This window comes from Trichomycterus rosablanca, chromosome 1 (genome assembly GCF_030014385.1).
Source record: "Trichomycterus rosablanca isolate fTriRos1 chromosome 1, fTriRos1.hap1, whole genome shotgun sequence".
NCBI classification, from domain to species: domain Eukaryota; kingdom Metazoa; phylum Chordata; class Actinopteri; order Siluriformes; family Trichomycteridae; genus Trichomycterus; species Trichomycterus rosablanca.
In genome coordinates, this window is record NC_085988.1 from 20,913,908 (window position 1) to 20,933,699 (window position 19,792).

The window sequence follows — 19,792 nt, forward strand, 5'->3', positions numbered from 1 at the left end:
ACATCACCAGCATCACTGTAGTGTTTTATCATTACACACACAGTGATATACATGTGGGGAACCATATTCCCCAGGTCTCCAGGTAAATGTGTTCCCCCCCCTGTGTTGTTAGTTTGATGGACTGTTTCATAGGTTAAACTTGTTCTACATAATGACAACAGTTAAATACATCACCAGCATCACTGTAGTGTTTTATCATTACACACACAGTGATATACATGTGGGGAACCATATTCCCCAGGTCTCCAGGTAAATGTGTTCCCCCCTGTGTTGTTAGTTTGATGGACTGATCTACAGGTTAAACTTGTTCTACATAATGACAACAGTTAAATACATCACCAGCATCACTGTAGTGTTTTATCATTACACACACAGTGATATACATGTGGGGAACCATATTCCCCAGGTCTCCAGGTAAATGTGTTCCCCCCCTGTGTTGTTAGTTTGATGGACTGTTTCATAGGTTAAACTTGTTCTACATAATGACAACAGTTAAATACATCACCAGCATCACTGTAGTGTTTTATCATTACACACACAGTGATATACATGTGGGGAACCATATTCCCCAGGTCTCCAGGTAAATGTGTTCCCCCCTAGTGTAATGGACTGATCTATAGGTTAAACTTGTTCTACATACTGTTTGTTAATTTTAAAATCACATGGCTGCAGTTTGTAAAGTTTAAATGAACGAGAGATCACCATGAATGAAACTGTTCTTTAAAGTAAATGGTAGTGCAGCTGAGATGAGTAACCTTAAATAATAACACAGACTATTGTCCTGTGCGATATAGTTTATTTGTATGTGCACCAAAACTTTTTCTTGCGTGACAAAACGAAAAGAACAAACAAGTGTGTGAATAAGAGCATGTCCTGTATTAGGATTTATTTACAAATAAATCTGACACGTTAATTCTAGTTGATTGACAGCAAGGCTGAAGACGAACGCAGTGTGAAAACCTCTGACTTGGGATGGAGCAATAAAACCTCTGACAGTAGTTCATTCAATACTTTAAAGTATGTGTTTAATCACAAACTACCTAACATACAACATGAAATGTGAAAAGAACATACCGCTATAAATACATATTCCAAAAAACCGATGCTCAACGAAGCGACTGAAAAAAACGTCATGATTTTAAACGTCATGATTTTTGCACATGCGCGTTAAAGGGGAAACAGGGGGAACTGAATTCTCCGTAACACCGGCCCTGTAGTACATACTGTAGCATTATGCTGGTTTTGCTTTATTTATATTTTAAAGGGAAAAAGACACTGGGTCATGAATCTGACTACTTTGTCAAAGTAGAACTGGATGGAACTAAACAAAGAGTCATTTATGAGCCGACTCTTATTGCTAATATGACTCACCTAAACGAGCCTATAGTTTGAATCCTTTATCTTTGCCACGCGCAGCTTCACAACGGCGCTTAAAGTATAAATAGTTAGCAGACTTGCTAATCTTCTCATTTTAACATTTCAACCAAAAGACTCCCGCTTTACTACGGTCAGAGCTACGCAATATTTTGTCATGTCTACTGAAGGAAAGTGTATTCCTGCAAAACAACTCGCTTCTCTACCGTCCAGTCTAACGAACGCCAGGTCAGACAGAAATTTAAGAAAGAAATTAAAGAAGTTTAAAACTGGAAAGACGGTGTTGTCATTGGCAGTCAGAAAAAGCCCTGAAATTACTGTTAGCTTGTTGTCGGGCAAGAAAAAAATGAAGGAGCTTCCCAAGTCTGTTTCTTCTGTTAAAATGAAAGAAAAGACGATTTGGACAACGACAATGGAATCAAAACTTCAAAAAGTACAGCAGAACCATGAGAACTTTGCTTGTAAAAAAGGTAATTTAACTGCATTAGCTAAAAAGCTAACTGTGGTTTTCATTTAGGATTGTCAACCGTCCCGTAAAATACGGAATCGTTCCGTATTTGGAAACTAAACGTCGCGTTCCGTATTGAACTGATACTGGACGCGCTTTGTTCCGTATTTTTATCAATGGGAGAGAAATGCTGCAGATTAGACTGTTCAATACTAGAGCTGGGCGGTTCCTGAATCACCCGGGTTAATGATCCGAAACTTTGTACTGAATCAGGAATCACGAGTCCGAAATCTCAATGAACCCGGATCCTACGAGTCCTCTGACTGGCTGCTGCTCAGTATACAAGGCGAGTGAGCCGACTCACTGGAAACACCTCTGACTCAGATGATTTGGCTGAACCGACTTCACTCCAGTCTGTGAATCTAAGCAATAAGTTAAATATTCCAATAAACAAGCGGTTAAAAACACTGTATTATAAGTAGTAGTGGTATAGATTAGTAATGCAGCATATTTTCTTGTAAGCAAAAGAACAAAATATAGTTATATTATTATTAAAATGCAAATGCTTACAGGCTACTTTAGTACTGTACCACTTATAGCCCCCATAGTAATTTTAAACCCTCGACCCATTAATATACCCATCTGATTGGTAGGTGAGTCCACCCTCCTCTCCCCCATGATCAAGATTTTACTTTAAAAAAGTGTCAACTTGTCACTGATGAGAGAAGTGTGAGGGGCCAAGAGAATTAAGAGAGAAGGATTTATTTACAGAAGATGAGAGCACAGAACACAAGTGATATTTGGATGCATTTTAATGCAGTAAATCAATCACAAGCAGAACGTCAGTATAAGTGACTCAACTGACTCAAGTGACCCAAGTGAACCGGATCACATTACTGAGTGACTCAGATTAACCCGAGTGCATAAAATGAACCGAATTTACCACCACTATAAATACTCCGCTGTTTGAGTAGCGCAGTGGGCAGAGCGCATCACGCACGTTCTTCTGCTCTAGGTTCAAATCCGGCTTGGGGCGAAACTAAAGTAACACAAGCAGAGCAGGTGCTGGGGTAGGCATTGCCCCAACCCTCCCCCAATTTTCTTGATGCCCCCTAAGCAACGCAGTCCACAACCGGGCCGCATGTCAGTGTGAAGATGGATTATGTAAAAATGTTGTTTTCACTATTGAGAAAAAATGTTACATGATGTTCTTTATGTTGTTTTACCTAAAATATGGTTCTGATTTATTATTATAAAGAATGAAAATAATAAATGTTAAACAGCCTAAATAAAACATTTTAATAATGCCCCCCCCCCCGTAAACACTTGGCATCCCGCCAGCCCAGGGTGTTCCTTATTTCCAGTTCTGAAAGTTGGCAACCCTATTTTCATTAGAAGCAAAAGTATAATGTATAATAGTATTTATCTTACATTGGTGGTATTTGTTTTTAATATGCCTATTTTAATATGTATTTTAACTTTTATTACATTTTTACTAACAGACCATTTTTTAAGCTGTAACCACTGAACATTGAACAAACCATATAATGTTTAGTATTAAGGAAGATTTATTCATTTAATTGACTCACTGACTCGTTTACTGATTCACACTCAGGGCATTCTAGAGCAGACAATCCACCTTCTGCATGTTGTGGGAATTGGGGTATAAGTAATAGAATGATTTAAGGACAAGCTGATTTATTGTAATTTCAGCTAAGCTAAAACAAGATGTAAAGAGTTAAGACAGTATGGAAAATGCAAATAAAACAAAAATGCAGTGTTTCTTACATTTCTTTTGGATTTAATTTGAGTGCAGACAATATGAACTAAAGATATTTCATGTTTTGTCTGGTCAACTTCATTTCATTTATTAATAAACCTCCATTCCTGCATTTCAGGCCTGCAACACATTCCAAAAAAAGTTGCATCAAGAATCGTCATTCATCAATAGCTGATATAACCACAGGGGATTACGTTGACAAACTTTAAAACTTTACTGTGCCAAAAAAAAAGAAGCCTTATGTTAAACATGTCCAGAAGCGGTGTTGGGTTATCTGGGCTCTGAGGCATCTGAGATAGACCATCACACAATGGAAACATGTCCTTCTTATTTGCCAAAACAACCTGTTGGCAACCTGCTTCTCTAGAAACCGTGATGCTGTGCTTGATATGGTCTGGTTTTCCGGTCCTTAATGACACACATTTGGGTCCATGCTGAGTGCAGAATGCCCCTGTAGGTGATGCGAGGTGCTGCTGGTTCATTGCCACTGCAGATTGTTCTGTGGTTTTTTTTTTTTCGAGAACTTGGTTGTTGCTGGTGGTTGGAGTTTGACATATTATAACAACCAGTTTTTATTTCTCCTCCGTCCCTTTTCCATCCACTTTCTCTGCTGCACCTTGCGGATGTTTTTGTGTGTTTTGTTTGTTACGTTGCTTGTTTGGATTGTTTCGGCCATGGTTTTAATTTTCCCTTCATTGCTTTTGTTTGTAACTTTTAGCCACAATATTGCTCTACCTTGGTTAAGCATTCTGAAAACTGGGTTACTGCAGGTGCAGGGCGCAACCAGCCACATTATGTAATCTTTATGCTTAATACCTGCTAGCATTAAATGTTCAATTACAAACATTGTCATTTTATCATTAACTTTATTGGCTCACATTTGAAACCTCATACTTGTGGGAAAGTCTTGCTTTAGCTAATATCTGGGTAGCCCATCCTCCACATGTTTAGGTGGATACTTTACAAACAAAAACCTGCAACAGAAGCCTCCTTAATGTGTACATGGAATACAATTTAATTGTACTCTAGTGCATTTGCTTATAATCATATGAAATACAGCCATTGTATCAAATGTTTAATCTACTATGGGTTCAGCTTATGTAATGCAATGATTTCCTTTACAGCAGTGCACTTTGTGTATTGTCCTTTTAACCGAATTATTAGGACTTTTACATAACACTATAGTAAGAGAAAAAATCTTTTTTTTAGCAGGACCACCTGACAACAACCTAGATGTTTTCAGCTTTACACCAACAGACGGTAAAGAAAAGAGCACAGTACGTTGATTTTCTATACCTCAGCAACTTTACATGAATTTTATACCATCATTTTTTAAACATAATGGACAAATCTTTGGTTCTTTTTCAGCAGCAGTCTGATGTGAAACAGAATGTATTGAGGACAATTTACAGGATGTTGCAGGAGAACAGGATCCTCAGGAAGCGAGAGCTTATTTTATCTCAGGTAGTTTTAAATCCTTAAAAGGTGTTTTTAAAATTCTAGCATACCAAAATACCCTTTTATTAGTGATACACAAAAGGACTAGAATGCATTTGGGGGGAAAAAAAACAAACCATACACATTGTTTTAACAAAAGTTGCAATTCCAATATCAACATATTGCACAACAAAACTTTATGATTACGCAATCACAGTTCAACTGCCATTACCCAGAATTCATTCATAAGTCATACCTCCCATACAGATGAACTTTGTGGGCATACTATTACAGTCTGTTTCCCATTTGTTCCCCTTTTTTTTCCAATTTTATGTACAATAGATTGTGAAAGACCTAAATTATTTGCCATTTTTGGTTAAGAAATGTTTTTTTTGCACCTGTCCCAAAAAGTGTGTTGCGGGCATCAAATTCTAAATTTGTATATAATTATAAAATCCAATAAATCACAGATTCTTCATTTTATTGTATTTTATAAGATATCTTAGCCTGTCCAGAAGTTCATTTATTCAATATTTGTCTGTTTTACTACCGCTTTATCCAATTCAGGGTGGCGGTGGGTTGTCCTGAAATTGGGTTTGTGTAATATTTGAATATTTGTTCAAACAAGTTGTGTTCATTGCTCTTAAAAAAAGGATTTATAATCTGTAAAAAAAAAGTGCAGATCGTTCTATTCTGCTTGTATGCTACATCTTTTGTAGTTTCTCTTTTTATGCTTTGTTTGCAAATAGATGTAAAATAGTTTTAGTTTATAACCACTAGATGGGGCTGTTTTCAAAGAACTAAACATCGGTGTTTGAAGTGATGCGGTGAAAATCGAACACCAAAGTTATGAGATTAGGATGGTGAGGAGATGATGGTTATTTGGAAATTGTTTTGAATGACAAAAGTTATTAATTTATGTGGTTTAGTGCGTTATACGTGCCTGTTGTCAACCCGTTAGTTAGCAATTTTAGTTCACCCACATTGATACTTTATTACTGGTTATTATTTCTTTATGCCGTCTTTATTCCCTATAACCTTTTTAATGATTTGTTTTCTGTTTTACTTTCAAATTAGACGTAGAAAATACTCTCAGCATTTAGCATTTGTTCTGAGCTTGCCTGTGTGTCTATTTATATTTTGTTTCTGTTTACTGCCTCATTTTACCACTTCTGCTGTATTGTATTTTTTAAGGACAAATAAGCTGTATGGGATCATAGAACAGCCTACAGTAACATTTGCAGGATTGTATTTCCTACAAATGTTTAATTTAAAAAATAGGAAAAAAGGGGAAAACAAACACAAATTAAGTACATTGGTAAACATAAAATTGTTTGTTAGTTTTACATTTGTGTGAAACAGCTGGGTGCGAACAGGATGTTTTGGGTCTGTCAGACCATATAAAATCCATTATATTTTCTAGTTTATATAATTCTAGTTTTTGCATTTCTAAATTATTTGTTTATAGGCTTAACTTATTTTTTTATGTGTATAGATGTGATGCATCTGGATTTGTTTTTCAAATGCGCTTTTAAATCTAATTCAATTCTGTTTCTAGCAAAATCTTATGTACAGTACACTTTGACTAGTAGTGTCTACTCAACAGGGCTGAGTCCTTAAACAATGATTATATGGTCTGTTTAAAGATAGGTTTACATTTTGTTTACATTGCAGCATGTTTTATTGTGGCATATCAAAGTTTACAGGGTAAAGTCTTCTGATGTACCGCTTCATTTCAGTTTTAGAGGCTTTGGTACAATTTAATAAAATGATGCACCCTGTCCTTTTGAGGTTAAATGTTTTCTTTTTTTTTTTATAGTAACAAGGTTCATTATTAAAACATTAATATATTTTTTTTCTTTAAGAATGAATTATTTGAAAAGCACATATACGATAAAAAATATCATAATGTTCAGTTTCTCTAGTACATTTCCAAAAACTTGTGGAATTTTTGCCCAATGCTTTACTAACACTTTCAAATTCATTTAATTTTTAACCTATCTGAATGTAAGCTTTGCATTTAGTTTGGAAATTTGTAAGTGGTAGTTTAGATTTAACACATTTTACATTTATTTAAGGTCTTATGATTGCTTTTCATTAAACTAGGAGAGGAGGCAGAAAACATTCCCCATCAAGTTGTTCACAAGTTTGTTCTTGTGAGCCTGTGGTAAATGGCATCAAATTAAATAGACATTACCACATAAACAACACAGTGGTTGTTAAGCTGGAGTGGTATTAATCATGTTGTCAAACTTGGATTCAATTGAGCAATAATTTCAGTACTTGATTGTGATTAACAGTGCTTACGGCCTTTGTGGCTACTTTTATAGGCGCCAGTACTGATTAAATGATGTGGTACACTTTTAAATCTCTTTTATCTTTATTCATTTCAAATGGGCTTTACTATAAAACATTTTAAACAGGGGCACTGTTGGCTGGATATTTTTGTTTGGTGAACTATTCTCAGTCCAGCAGTGACAGTGAGGTGTTTAAAAACTCCATCAGCATTGTTGTGTCTTATTCATTCATACCAGCACAACACACACTAACACACCACCACCATGTCAGTGTCACTGCAGTGCTGAGAATGATCCACCACCTAAATAATACCTGCTCTGTGGTGGTCCTGTGGGGGTCCTGATCATTGACGAACAGCATGAAACGGGGCTAACAAAGCATGCAGAGAAACAGATGGACTACAGTCAGTAATTGTAGAACTTCAAAGTGCTTCTATATGGTAAGTGGAGCTGATAAAATGGACAGTGAGTGTAGAAACAAGGAGGTGATTTGAATGTTATGGCTGATCAGTGTATACATATACAGTTGTACAGTACAACAAAATACTTTCTTCACATATTCCCAGCTTGTTTTGGAAGCTGGGGTCAGAGCGCGGGGTCAAAGCGCAGGGTCAGCCATTGTACGGCGCCCCTGGAGCAGAGAGGGCTGAGAGGGTTAAGGGCCTTGCTCAAGGGCCCAACAGTGGCAGCATGGCAGAGCCAGGATTCAAACTCTCAACCTTTTCATTGATAACCCAAAGCTTTACCCACTAGGCTACCACTGTCCCAATAATTTCATTAAATCTGATGAAATATGACATTAAGACGTATTAAACTTATGAAAAAATGCTAAATAGAAACAGTGCTCAAACCGATGGCACTGGTAAGACTCAAACGTGGGTCTTCTTGTTGGTGAGCTAACTCATTAGACTGCTGTTTTTATACTGTTTACAGATATTAAAGCAATTACAGAATTTTTTTTTTACATATGAACAAATATTTTAATATTTTAATTATTTTATTAGAAATATTATTTTTATTAGAATATTTTTCATTTAAATTTAAATCACAAAAACCCCAGTGTCTGTTTTAGGCAACAGTGCCAGTAAATCCCTACAGCATGATCTCTACAGTTTAACATTCAGTTTGTACATCCAGTAATTACTTTGACTCTTACTTTGCTCAACTTCATTTCATTTATTAATAATCATCCATACCTGCATTTCAGGCCTGCAACACATTCTAAAAAAGCTGGGACAGTAAAGCATTTACCACTTTGTAATGTTGCTATTCCTTTTTCACTCATTTGTTGACAAACTGGAGATTATCTGGCCATTTTTGCTCATCAAAGACTCAGCCTTTCCTGAATGCTGCTTTTGTACCAAACCATGATTACAATCACCTGTTGACATCACCTGTTTGGAATCACGTCATTATTTAGTTTTTTCACCTCATTACTAGCTCAAAATTGACCCGTCCCAACTTTTTTTGGAATGTGTTGCAGGCCTGAAATGCAGGAATGGAGGTATATTAATAAATGAAATGAGTTGAGCAGATAAAACATGACATATCTGAGGTTCAAACTGTCTGCAATCAAATAAAAGTCAAAGTAAATGTAAGGAACACTGCATTTTTATTTTATTTGCATTTTCCATAATGTCCCAAGTTTTTCTGATGGGGTTGTACATTTAGACATTCGTCAAAATGTGTTGATGTTTGCTTTGTGGCTTAAATCTGGAAATTTTTGTTCAGTAGTACAATACTCTAACAACTTGGCCATTCCTGTCTACTCATTATTTTATTTTTAATATTATTATTATTATATTTTTAATTAGGATCATTATTTTGACAGATTAATGTTGATCTCTTCTTTAAGCCCTGAGTCAGATTTCCCGTTCACAGTGCTGAATAGCCAGTCTCGGCTGGAGCTGGATAGCAAATAAAGACATCACACAGTGCTGAGTAGTGTTTTGTGACCACGCCACATTATTATGGCCATGTACTTTTGGTTCAGACACTAGTGACGAATTAAGCTGTAATTATTTTCACCACTGGGCTCATTTAATGTCATATGTTGAAACGGACAGAGCAAATAGAGCCACGCCTTGATTTTAATTGCAGTAATATGCCACCACTGCTCAACATAATCTCTATAATGGTGGGTAGAGAAACAGGAAAAACACAAACGGCAATTATGCCTCCAAGGATAAGAAGTCAAATTGGGCCACACTGAGTCAGTGAACACGATGTCTAGGTGTAAGCTTTCACCTGATTACAACTGATATATTCTATTTCAATCAGTTGTTTTTAAGAGTTATGTTTTAGGTGGATTACAAATGATCCAGAATAATTGCTCATCTGTTGGTTTATTTGGTCTCAACAAGATCAGTGAGCTTGATGTGCTTGTTGTTAATTTTTTCCCATTATAGTCCGCTTGTTGATAATGCTTTGTTTATTGCATTTTAATGTAAGAAATAACACTGACTTGTAGCTTTATGTCCAAAACTCGTGTAAGTTTGTCAGGGGATTAGAAGATTTAATTTTTGTAGCTTTAGACTTTAAGGAGCTTTAGACTATTATTAAAAAATAGTTTAACATATGTTGTTCTTTGTCTTTAACAGCTCTTCTTAGTTACGTAGGGAACATCTTAAAATATGTTATGGTAAAACACAGGCATAAACCATTAATCCATCTAATCCCAGTTGCTTTTTTCCATATTTTATATTATTATTACATCAAATCTGTAGGTACTGACTGATACTGGAATTATTCTGTGCTGACTTGTTTCATTTTCACCAGTTTGTAAGAATCTATAGATTATCTGGTTCATGGCAAAAACATCAAAATATGCTAAAATAAGTCAAATCTTATCCAATACCTTGTTTATTAGTTGCTGGGGCATGAAGTAAAAATGTTTAGTTCATGACTCTTGAAGGTGCTGTAAAGGACATTGCCTGCTAGCATTATTTTGGAAGCAGGTGGACGAAACCATTTTATACTTAGATTTGGAACTGTTAAGTTGCAAGCAGAGCAAATACAGTAGCTAATAGGGATGTAATGATGCATCACAAGACAGTTGATAACCGATTCAAAAATTCCACGATTCAAATCGATCTGACATGTAAAATGAATGGATATTCACTTTAAACAGCAGAGGGCACTGGCGCTATACACCTCGCCTGGTTGATGTCACCGGCACTATACGCCTGGTTGCTAAATTCAGGGTTTTTCAGCCAAATTGGGCTTAATTCAAAATTGTTTTGCATAGTTTGTACCTACCTCAAAAATAAATAATTAATAATTTCTATTTAGTAATTAATAATTGTGAACCCGGTATCGTGAATCGCATAGCATTATGGGTAGAGTGTATCGTTACATCCCTAGTAGCTAACTTTTAAAATTTGCTGGTGTGACAGTGGGAAATTTGGCTTTCCTATAAACATTGGTCAAAATCTAAATCAACGAAGGCATGTCAGGGTAAATGCAGCCAAAGTCCAATGAGCTGTATCGCCATATTGTACACTAAGTGACTGAAAACCAAATTCAAAGATGGAAATTACTGCTGATTATAGCCAGTCAGTGCTTCTAGTTACTGTTTAGGTTGAAAATTTTAATAATTTCTCCAGCTGTTTTCTGTGACTACATAATAGCAACAATTCCTTGTCAAAAATCATTGGTTTATTGTATTTTTTTGTTCTAAAAATACATGAGGTCAGAATATTGATTATTAGTAAATAATTAGTTTTCTTGTTATTAATTACAATTAACAACAGCTGGTGACTTCTTTTGTGCCAATATTATTAAGGCTAGTTTGACTGCACCATTCAAAAAAATACATGGTGCTCAGATGGTGTAGCAGTTTTATACGCTAACCCAACACCACTGATCTGGAGCTTGAGTTCAAATCTTAATCAGCCTGGCTGGGCATCCAACAGGCACAAATGGTTTTGAGGAAGGGATAGGAAGGGATAAAATGGGTTCCTTGTTGCTGTTAAATAATTTATAGACACAGTACAGGACTCTCTGTGCGTGATACGGTCCACTGTGAAAATCTGGCCGTTGAGGGTGTCGGCATAGTTGTCAGAAAGTGCACATGATAGAATGTGGCTCTTCCTGGTCAGTGCAGGGGTGATGCAGCAGCAGAGGAAGTTACAATCGGGGAATAAAAAAATTGGAAAAACACAAAAAATAAAAACAGTGGTACCTTGTAAGTCGACGTCCCCTGAACTTAAAATCTTTGAAACTCTATGGACGGCCTTCGTCGAGAAATTTGTACCCTTAAACTCTGCATTTCCGTTAAACTTGACTCGGCTTTGCACTGGGCTTGGGTGGTGCAGTAAAATGTCATCAAAGTGCGAATATGAGACGAAGATGCATTTGTGTGGAATAACCGTCAACTTCACTCCACATGTATTTGTGTTTAGCTGGATATTTAGCTGGATATTTAGCAGATATTTAGCAGATATTTAGCAGATATTTAGCAGTGTTAAGCAGTGATAGCTCAGTGGTTAAGGTACTGGACTAGTAAACAGAAGGTTGCCGGTTCAAGCCCCGCCACCACCAAGTTGCCACTGTTGGGTCCCTGAGCAAGGCCCTTAACCCTCAATTGCTCATCGTGTAAGTCGCTTTGGATAAAAGCATCTGCTAAATGCTGAAAATGTAATAATTTTTCCTGTTTCACTTTTAAACTTGTGTTACAGCTCAAGGTGCTGAGAAATAGTAAGAATCAGCTTTTCCGAGAGTGTACAATGCTCAGGGAAGCGTAGCGGCAAACTAAGCAGCACCGCCACACTCCATGGTAAATAAAAGCACAGCCTGTGCAAATGCGATTTTGTGGCTTTTCATGTGAATGCGCCCATACTGAGCTTGGAATACGGTATTCCAAGATCAAGCATCTCCACGATTAAGAAGCATAAGGAAACAATAAAAAAGTGCAAAAAAGGTAAAGTGCAGGTTTTATTGTGTTTTTATTGATTTTTAACTAATTTTCAATTGTATTTCAGTTTTTCTATATTATATGTGTGTTATTTTCACTGTATAAGTGTCAAAAACAACCCCATTGTTTTACATTAGATTGAAATATATGCAGTTCCACAGGACCATGGAACGCACTTACAAGTTTTATCATACATTCTTATGGGAAAACATACCTTGAAACATCTTTTAAGCTCAACACCACTCCCAGAACCTATTGAAGTTGAGTTTCAAGGTACCACTGTAAATAAAAAATTAAATAAATCAAGTCATAACAAAACCAAACTTTTATGCTTAAAGAAAATTTGTCTGGTCGTTCAAATGTAATAGAAGACCTGCCAAAAACCTGGTCTACCATGAATAAGAAGCTGCATGGGTGACTCAGTTACCGAGCTTAGGGGCTGATGTGCAAGAAAGGATGCCAATGCTTCAAAATCCAGACTTCAAAGCTCGACTGAGGTTTGTTGATAATTAAAAGAGCAAGGTTAAGGCAGGAGCGGGGCCTTCTTTCCTGCACAGCAGCCGCTAAGCTCATGACTCTGTAAAGCTTGCATATGTAACCAGTTCAGCTTGCATGACTCCTAGGCTCTGTGCATTGTGGACTTTGCTGGAATAAACAGGGTTAAACCATTCTTCTTATACACTGATCAGCCATAACATTAAAGCCACCTCCTTGTTTCTACACTCACTGTTTATTTTATCAGCTCCACTTACCATATAGAAGCACTTTGAAGTTCTACAATTACTGGCTGTAGTCCGTCGGTTTCTCTACATACCTTTTTAGCCTGCTTTCACCCTGTTCTTCAATGGTCAGGGCCCCCACAGGACCACCACAGAGCAGGTATTATTTGGGTGGTGGATTATTCTCAGCACTGCAGTGACACTGACATGGTGGTGGTGTGTTAGTGTGTGTTGGGCTGGTATGAGTGGATCAGACACAGCAGCGCTGCTGGAGTTTTTTAATACCGTGTCCATTCACTGTCCACTCTATTAGACACTCCTTAGTTGATTCACCTTGTAGATGTAAAGTCAGAGACGATCGCTCATCTATTGCTGCTGTTTGAGTTTGTCATCTTCTAGACCTTCATCAGTGGTCACAGGATGCTGCCCACAGTGTGCTGTTGGTGGACTATTCTCAGTCCAGCAGTGACAGTGAGGTGTTTAAAAACTCCATCAGCACTGCTGTGTCTGGTCCACTCATACCGGCACAACACACACTAACACACCACCACCATGTCAGTGTCACTGCAGTGCTGAGAATGATCACCCACCCAAATAATACCTGCTCTGTATTGGTCCTGTGGGGGTCCTGACCATTGAAGAACAGCATGAAAGGGGGCTAACAACGCATGCAGAGAAACAGATGGACCACAGTCAGTAATTGTAGAACTACAAAGTGCTTCTATATGGTAAGTGAAACCACCTTGTTTCTACACTCACTGTCCATTTTGTCAGCTCCAATGTTATGCTATGTCTATAACATTGTTCTAATTTAAATTAACCATGCATTTTAATGGTATCTAAATTGCCTTATATACACCACAAAGTTGTTATTTTTAAGTGGCTTTTGATTTTGAACAAAGTTAAGCATGGAACCTCCTTTATATAATTGATTTATATATTTATATATTGTGTGGCTGAAACACATACAACAATTAAAAGTGGTATCCCAGCACTTCCATCCATATGGTGTATTTATCAGTTACAAATGGAAAAGTAGAATGTGGATTTGCCTCTTGCCTCTCAGTTCCTCAGATTCAGTCCTCTAAACAATGCGCCAGGCTCCTGGATCATGACTTGCTCTGTGGGCCACACACCGCTTAGTTTAGTGGTTTCTCTAATTTAACATAAATGACTTACCTCATTACAGAGCCTTTAATTACCCAAATTGGTGTGTAAAGAGACTAAACAGTAAACTGTGCTATGATTCTTCTGTAGCAGAGTTTAAAACTCCTATATTTACCAAACCTGTGATGAATGCAGCCATAATACAGACTTTGCACTAATATGTGTTCATCCTAACATTAAGGCCACACAATATGTAGGAAGAGCACTAGATGCAGCTCAGAGCCTGCATGACTAGACCAGTTCCCAGCTGGATAAGGACCAGAAATGTCTTAAGAGAACTGATGTGTTATAATTATTAAACAATGTATCACAATAAGTATAGGCCAGACTACACAAATTATACCAGGTAAGTGGCCACAAATCCAAGACCAACCCTTTTATTTTTTGTACCATGTGTACTTGAACCAGTATGGGTGTTGGGGTGGTTTTTTTTTTTTCAAATGCATTTGCAAGTTATACTGTATTGGCACAGTAAACATACAAGCTTTGTACCAACTTGAATCAATACGTACATTGAGTTTATTATATTAAAAATAATAAACTAATTATTTATTTAGCTGGTATTAAATAGTCGAGGGGCCAATGAACATTTTACTGTTGTTATAACAGACAGAAAATGTCACCACATGCAAAGTTGTCAAAATGTGGGTAATTTCTTGCTTTTTAGACAAGTAAGTCTTCTTAACATTAAAGACATAACATTATGACCACCTTCCTAATATTTTGTTGGTCCCCCTTTTGCTGCCAAAACAGCCCTGCAACTGCGATGCACTGTGTATTCTGACACTTTTTTATCAGAACCAGCATTAACATTAGCTCGTCTGTTGGATCGGACGCATCTGCTGACCCCGCTCTGTCATTTTACGTGGCCTACCACTTTGTGGCTGAGTTGCTGTTGTTCCCAATCGCTTCCACTTTGTTATAATAGCACTGACAGTTGACTGTGGATAATTTAATAGAGAGGAAATTTCACGACTGGACTTGTTGCACAGGTGGCATCCTATCACGGTACCACGCTGAAATTCACTGAGCTCCTGAGAGCGACTCATTCTTTCACTAATGTTTGTAGAAGCAGTCTGCATGCCTAGGTGCTTGGTTTTATACACCTGTGGCCATGCAAGTCATTGGAACACCTGAATTCAATGATTTGGATGGGTGAGTGAATACTTTTGGCAATATAGTGTATGTATCCTTTTCATGAGAATCGACAATTGCAGTTTCTTTTGACCACTTTACTCATTAGTACTGTAAATGGCTCATGATTTTATTAACATGTGTTTGGTGGCTTGTCAGTTAATCAATCACACTGACAGCGGTGTGTTTTTGTCATTATTATTTGTCATTGTTTAACTGTGTTGCTACATATTGACTGCGGTAAATGTAAAAATAGGGTCCCATTATTCCCATTAACTTTAATGTACATCATACAATTTGATTTTAAGTTAAACCTCATGTAGCATTAAACAAGTCTCCAGAAGGGCTGTATGAAATTGAACCTGGGTCACATCATGTGCTGCCATTAATCTGTAGCTGAATGGTTGTAAATTTAGATGATGACATCTAGCTGATAATTAGGCTGTTGTTACAAGTCATTCTTAGGAATGCCTCTGTGTTTAAGTATGGAGTGCAGGTGTAATTGTGCAGCGCCCTGAGAAAACTGAAATGAACATTATGATGCAGAGGGCAGAAGGGAACCGTGGCGCCATGCATTGCGTAAGACCTGATGGGAGCATGATAAGACCTGAGCCACATCCATGTAGCCAAGGGGCATTTTAAAATCTTTTACACTTATAAAAGTCTAAAAGCGCATGCTTGAAAATGAAGGGAAAATATAGTTTTCAAAAGGGTTTAATGCTCAGAAGTGTTACATTGAGTGTTTTTGGATGGGAGTGTGCCCACCCTGACCCTAACTAGAAACAAGCAGTTGGTGAAAATGAAGGATAAAGTGTCCATATGTGAGTTTTGGTTGATCATGTTTCTCCTTTTTTGGTAAATATCATGAATTTAACTAGCTTAATCAATCTGTTACACAATATTTTTATTACATTTTATTTATTCATTATAATGGCATTTATGGACATCATGGCACCACACACTCATCCATTCACTTTCACTCGATTACTTACTTATTCTTACAGTAGCTTGTCAACATTCAAGTTTTCATATTTAATCAGAACAGTTTTTGCCAGGTACATTTTCATATTAGGGAAGGGGAGGCTTGGTTGCTCAGTGGATAGTACTGTCGCCTCACAGCAAGAAGGGGATTCCCAGGTGGAGTGGTTCGGGTCCTTTCTGTGTGGAGTTTGCATGTTCTCCACGTGTCTGCGTGGGTTTCCTCTGGGAGCTCCGGTTTCCTCCCACAGTCCAAAGACATGCAAGTGAGGTGAATTGGAGATACAAAATTGTCCTGAACTGATGAATCTTGTAACCAGTACCTATCTTTCCTGTCATGAATGTAACCAAAGTGTGTAAAACATGACGTTAAAATCCTAATAAATAAATAAAATATAGAATAAATTTGATTTGGTGTGTTGGTGGTAATTCAAAATATTACAAAAATAATATGTAGGTATGGTATATGTAAGAAAATACAAAATGTATTCAACAATGCAGTGTAATAATTTTAAAAAATGTGCACAATTATTGTGGTCGATATGGGTTATTTTTGGTAAAGGTCCAGGGTCATACTACTTCATTTCATTTCACTTTCATTGTCACGTCACATTAACACAGGTGTGAAAGGTGTGAAATCTTGGGTGCACAGTCTCTCAGTTTTAACACACATTAAATACAAAACACACATTTGCTTACGTAAATCTTACATAAAACTGGCACCATCTGTTCAATATATATACAGTATGTAAAGCTATGAATGTACAGATATACAGCATTAAAGTACAATCTACTGTGAGTCCGTTAATGTGAATGTTTCAAGTATTATTCCGGCATGTAACATTTCAATTTAGAACTATAATAATTTTATAATGTCCAGATGTGCAGGTATTGTACAGAATGAGTTATGTAAGTCAAGTCAAGTCAAATTTATTTATATAGCGCTTTTTACCATGAACATTGTCTCAAATCAACTTTACAGAATCCAGGACCAACAGACCAAAAATCCCTATTGAGCAAGCCGAGGGCAACAGTGGCAAGGAAAAACTACCTTAAAATTACAGGAAGAAACCTTGAGAGGAACCAGACTACTAAGAAAATCTTTAATTCTCTGTAATAACTGTAATAACTGTTCTGCCACCATGCTTTTAAAAGTTAATTAAAAGTAAGATTGATTAGAATTGTGTAATGTAGTGTGTAATTAAAGACAATAGCTGAATATACTTATTTATTTGTTGATTTATTAGGATTTTAACGTCATGTTTTACACACTTTTGGTTACATTCATGACAGGACAGGTAATTACTGGTTACACAAGATTCATTAGTTCAAGTTTAACGTCAAACACAGTCATGGACAATTTTCTCTCTTCAATTTACCTCACCTCACTTGCATGTCTTTGGACTGTGGGAGGAAACCCACACAGACACTGGGAGAACATGCAAACTCCACACAGAAAGGACCTGGACCGCTCTACTTGGGAATTGAACCTAGGGCCTTTTTTCTGTGAGGTGACAGTGCTAACCACTGAGCCACTGTGCCACCCCTGAATGTACTTATAGCTGGAAAAGAGTTTGCTCCGCCAACCTTTGTTTGTATTTTAGTAATACCACAGTTGCACCTTAATCAAAGAATGTGAAAACTTGAAATAAATCTGCTAGTTTGGCGAGGAGAGGGTTTTAAAAATGTTTTAAGTATAATTAATAATAGTAATATTGAAGGAAACAACAAAACCTAAGTGCAGTATCTAATTATTTACACTTTTAACTTCCCACATCTCAGTGTAATTCTCCATATTTCTGTGTTTGTTTATCTGAAGTAAATTGTCAGCTGGGTTCATTTATTACACTAATTTAATGTTTTTCCGGTGGTGTTGAGAACAAAGGCACATGCAGCACTGCTTGGAGTGAATTGTTCCTGTGGTGCAGTTCAGCCCTAAAATTGGAGCTGTCTGCAGCTCTGTCTCCTTCAGCTTAAACTGTGTTTAACGGTCTGCTTACACTTCACTGTAGCCTGACGGACAAAAATTGGCTGTTTCAGAACCGTGACTTTTAAAAGTGGTGCACACCAGAGAGACTTTTTTTTGTGTGTGATTTTGACACTGTTAAACAATGGTGACTTATTAATGTACAGTATTTAAGATGGAATCTGTACATTGTGATATTTACAAACCCAATTCCAGGTTAATACATTATGTAAAATACAAATGAAAACAGTAGGCTGTGATTTATAACTGTCTCTGCTTGTGTTGAATTAAAAACAGCACAAGAGCGGTCAGCGTCCTCTTTTCGTTGAGTTTGCATGTTCTTCCTGTCTCTGTGTGGGTTTCCTCCGGGAGCTCCGGTTTCCTCCCACAGTCCAAAGACATGCAAGTGAGGTGAATTTAGGATACAAAATTGTGGCGGCCAGGTGGCGCAGCGAGATATTCCGCTAGCACACCAGCGCGGAGATTCTGAACTCCTGGGTTTGAAACTCGGCGTTGCCACCGGTCGACTGGGTGTCATCTGGCCTGTAGGGAGGGATGACCGGATTATGTGGGTGGGGTCTTCAAATGCTGTGTAAGGACCCTGATTGGTGGATAGAGGCGCCTGTGCAGAGTGCATTGGTAGATTGGAGATCCCCAGCAGTGGAAGACAAATTGACTATGCTAAATTGGGAGAAAAACACAAAAATATAATAATAAAAAAAAAAGATACAAAATTGTCCATGACTGTGTTTGACATTAAACTTGAACTCATCAATCTTGTGCAACCAGTGAGTACCTGTCCTGTCATGAATGTAACCAAAGTGTGTAAAACATGATGTTAAAATCCTAATAAATAAATAGAAAACAACACAAAAAGGAAGTGTAATGTGTACCATATGAATTTTATTGATTGTTGTAAATATAATAAATTTCTAATTTGATGCCTGCAACAAATTTCAAAAAAGACAGGCCCAGTGTAAGACTTTCCACAGGTAAACAGACAGATATGTAACAGGTAATGCTACCATGGTTGTGTATTAAAGCGGCACTGTGGTAAATCATTCCGCTTGATACGAGAACACAGTTTAAAAACAAAGGTCTGTATTGGCATAGGTGTGGCAGCTAGCACATTTGTAAAGGCACTATTAATGCTGAGGGGTTCAGGTGCATTTTGGAGCAACATAAACTGCCCTGTCGTCTCACGGCAAGAAGGTCCTGGGTTTGATCCCCAGGTTGGGTGGTCCGGGTCCTTTCTGTGTGGAGTTTCCCCGTGTCTGCATGGGTTTCCTCTGGAAGCTCCGGTTTCCTCCCACAGTCCAAAGACATCCAGGGTGTTGCTGTATGCCTTGTGCTTATTGAAAAGCTGGGATACTGTCTTTTCCTCTCGATTTTAGCATAGTAAATTTGTCCCGATTGCATTCGAGAAGGGGATATTTGCCTGCTCACGCCCCCTCCGACACTTACGCAGTTCTTGCGGACTCCTTTTTTTACGCCAGTGCTTTGGTGAATTCGCAAATGAGGCTCATCCACTTTCTGCACAGGTGCCTCGGCCTGCTAACCAGGGTCCTTGCACTGCT

General features: G+C 37.5%; 1 protein-coding gene across 5 annotated transcripts; it reads left to right on the forward strand.

Annotated features, from left to right (window-relative positions):
• Window positions 1–1,178: 1,178 nt before the first annotated feature.
• si:ch211-277c7.7 (uncharacterized protein LOC100538111 homolog) lies at window positions 1,179–17,383 on the forward strand. 5 transcript variants are annotated; one of them, XM_063000885.1, is made up of 4 exons: window positions 1,179–1,844; window positions 4,812–4,879; window positions 4,971–5,066; window positions 17,232–17,383. In XM_063000885.1, the coding sequence occupies exons 1-4, from the start codon at window positions 1,532–1,534 to the stop codon at window positions 17,364–17,366; spliced, it is 612 nt and encodes a 203-aa protein (XP_062856955.1). In that variant the 5' UTR covers window positions 1,179–1,531; the 3' UTR covers window positions 17,367–17,383. The 5 variants fall into 5 exon arrangements, with proteins under 5 accessions (XP_062856955.1, XP_062856963.1, XP_062856972.1 ...); XM_063000893.1 differs by having other exon boundaries at window positions 4,974–5,066; XM_063000902.1 differs by having other exon boundaries at window positions 4,815–4,879.
• Window positions 17,384–19,792: the final 2,409 nt, after the last annotated feature.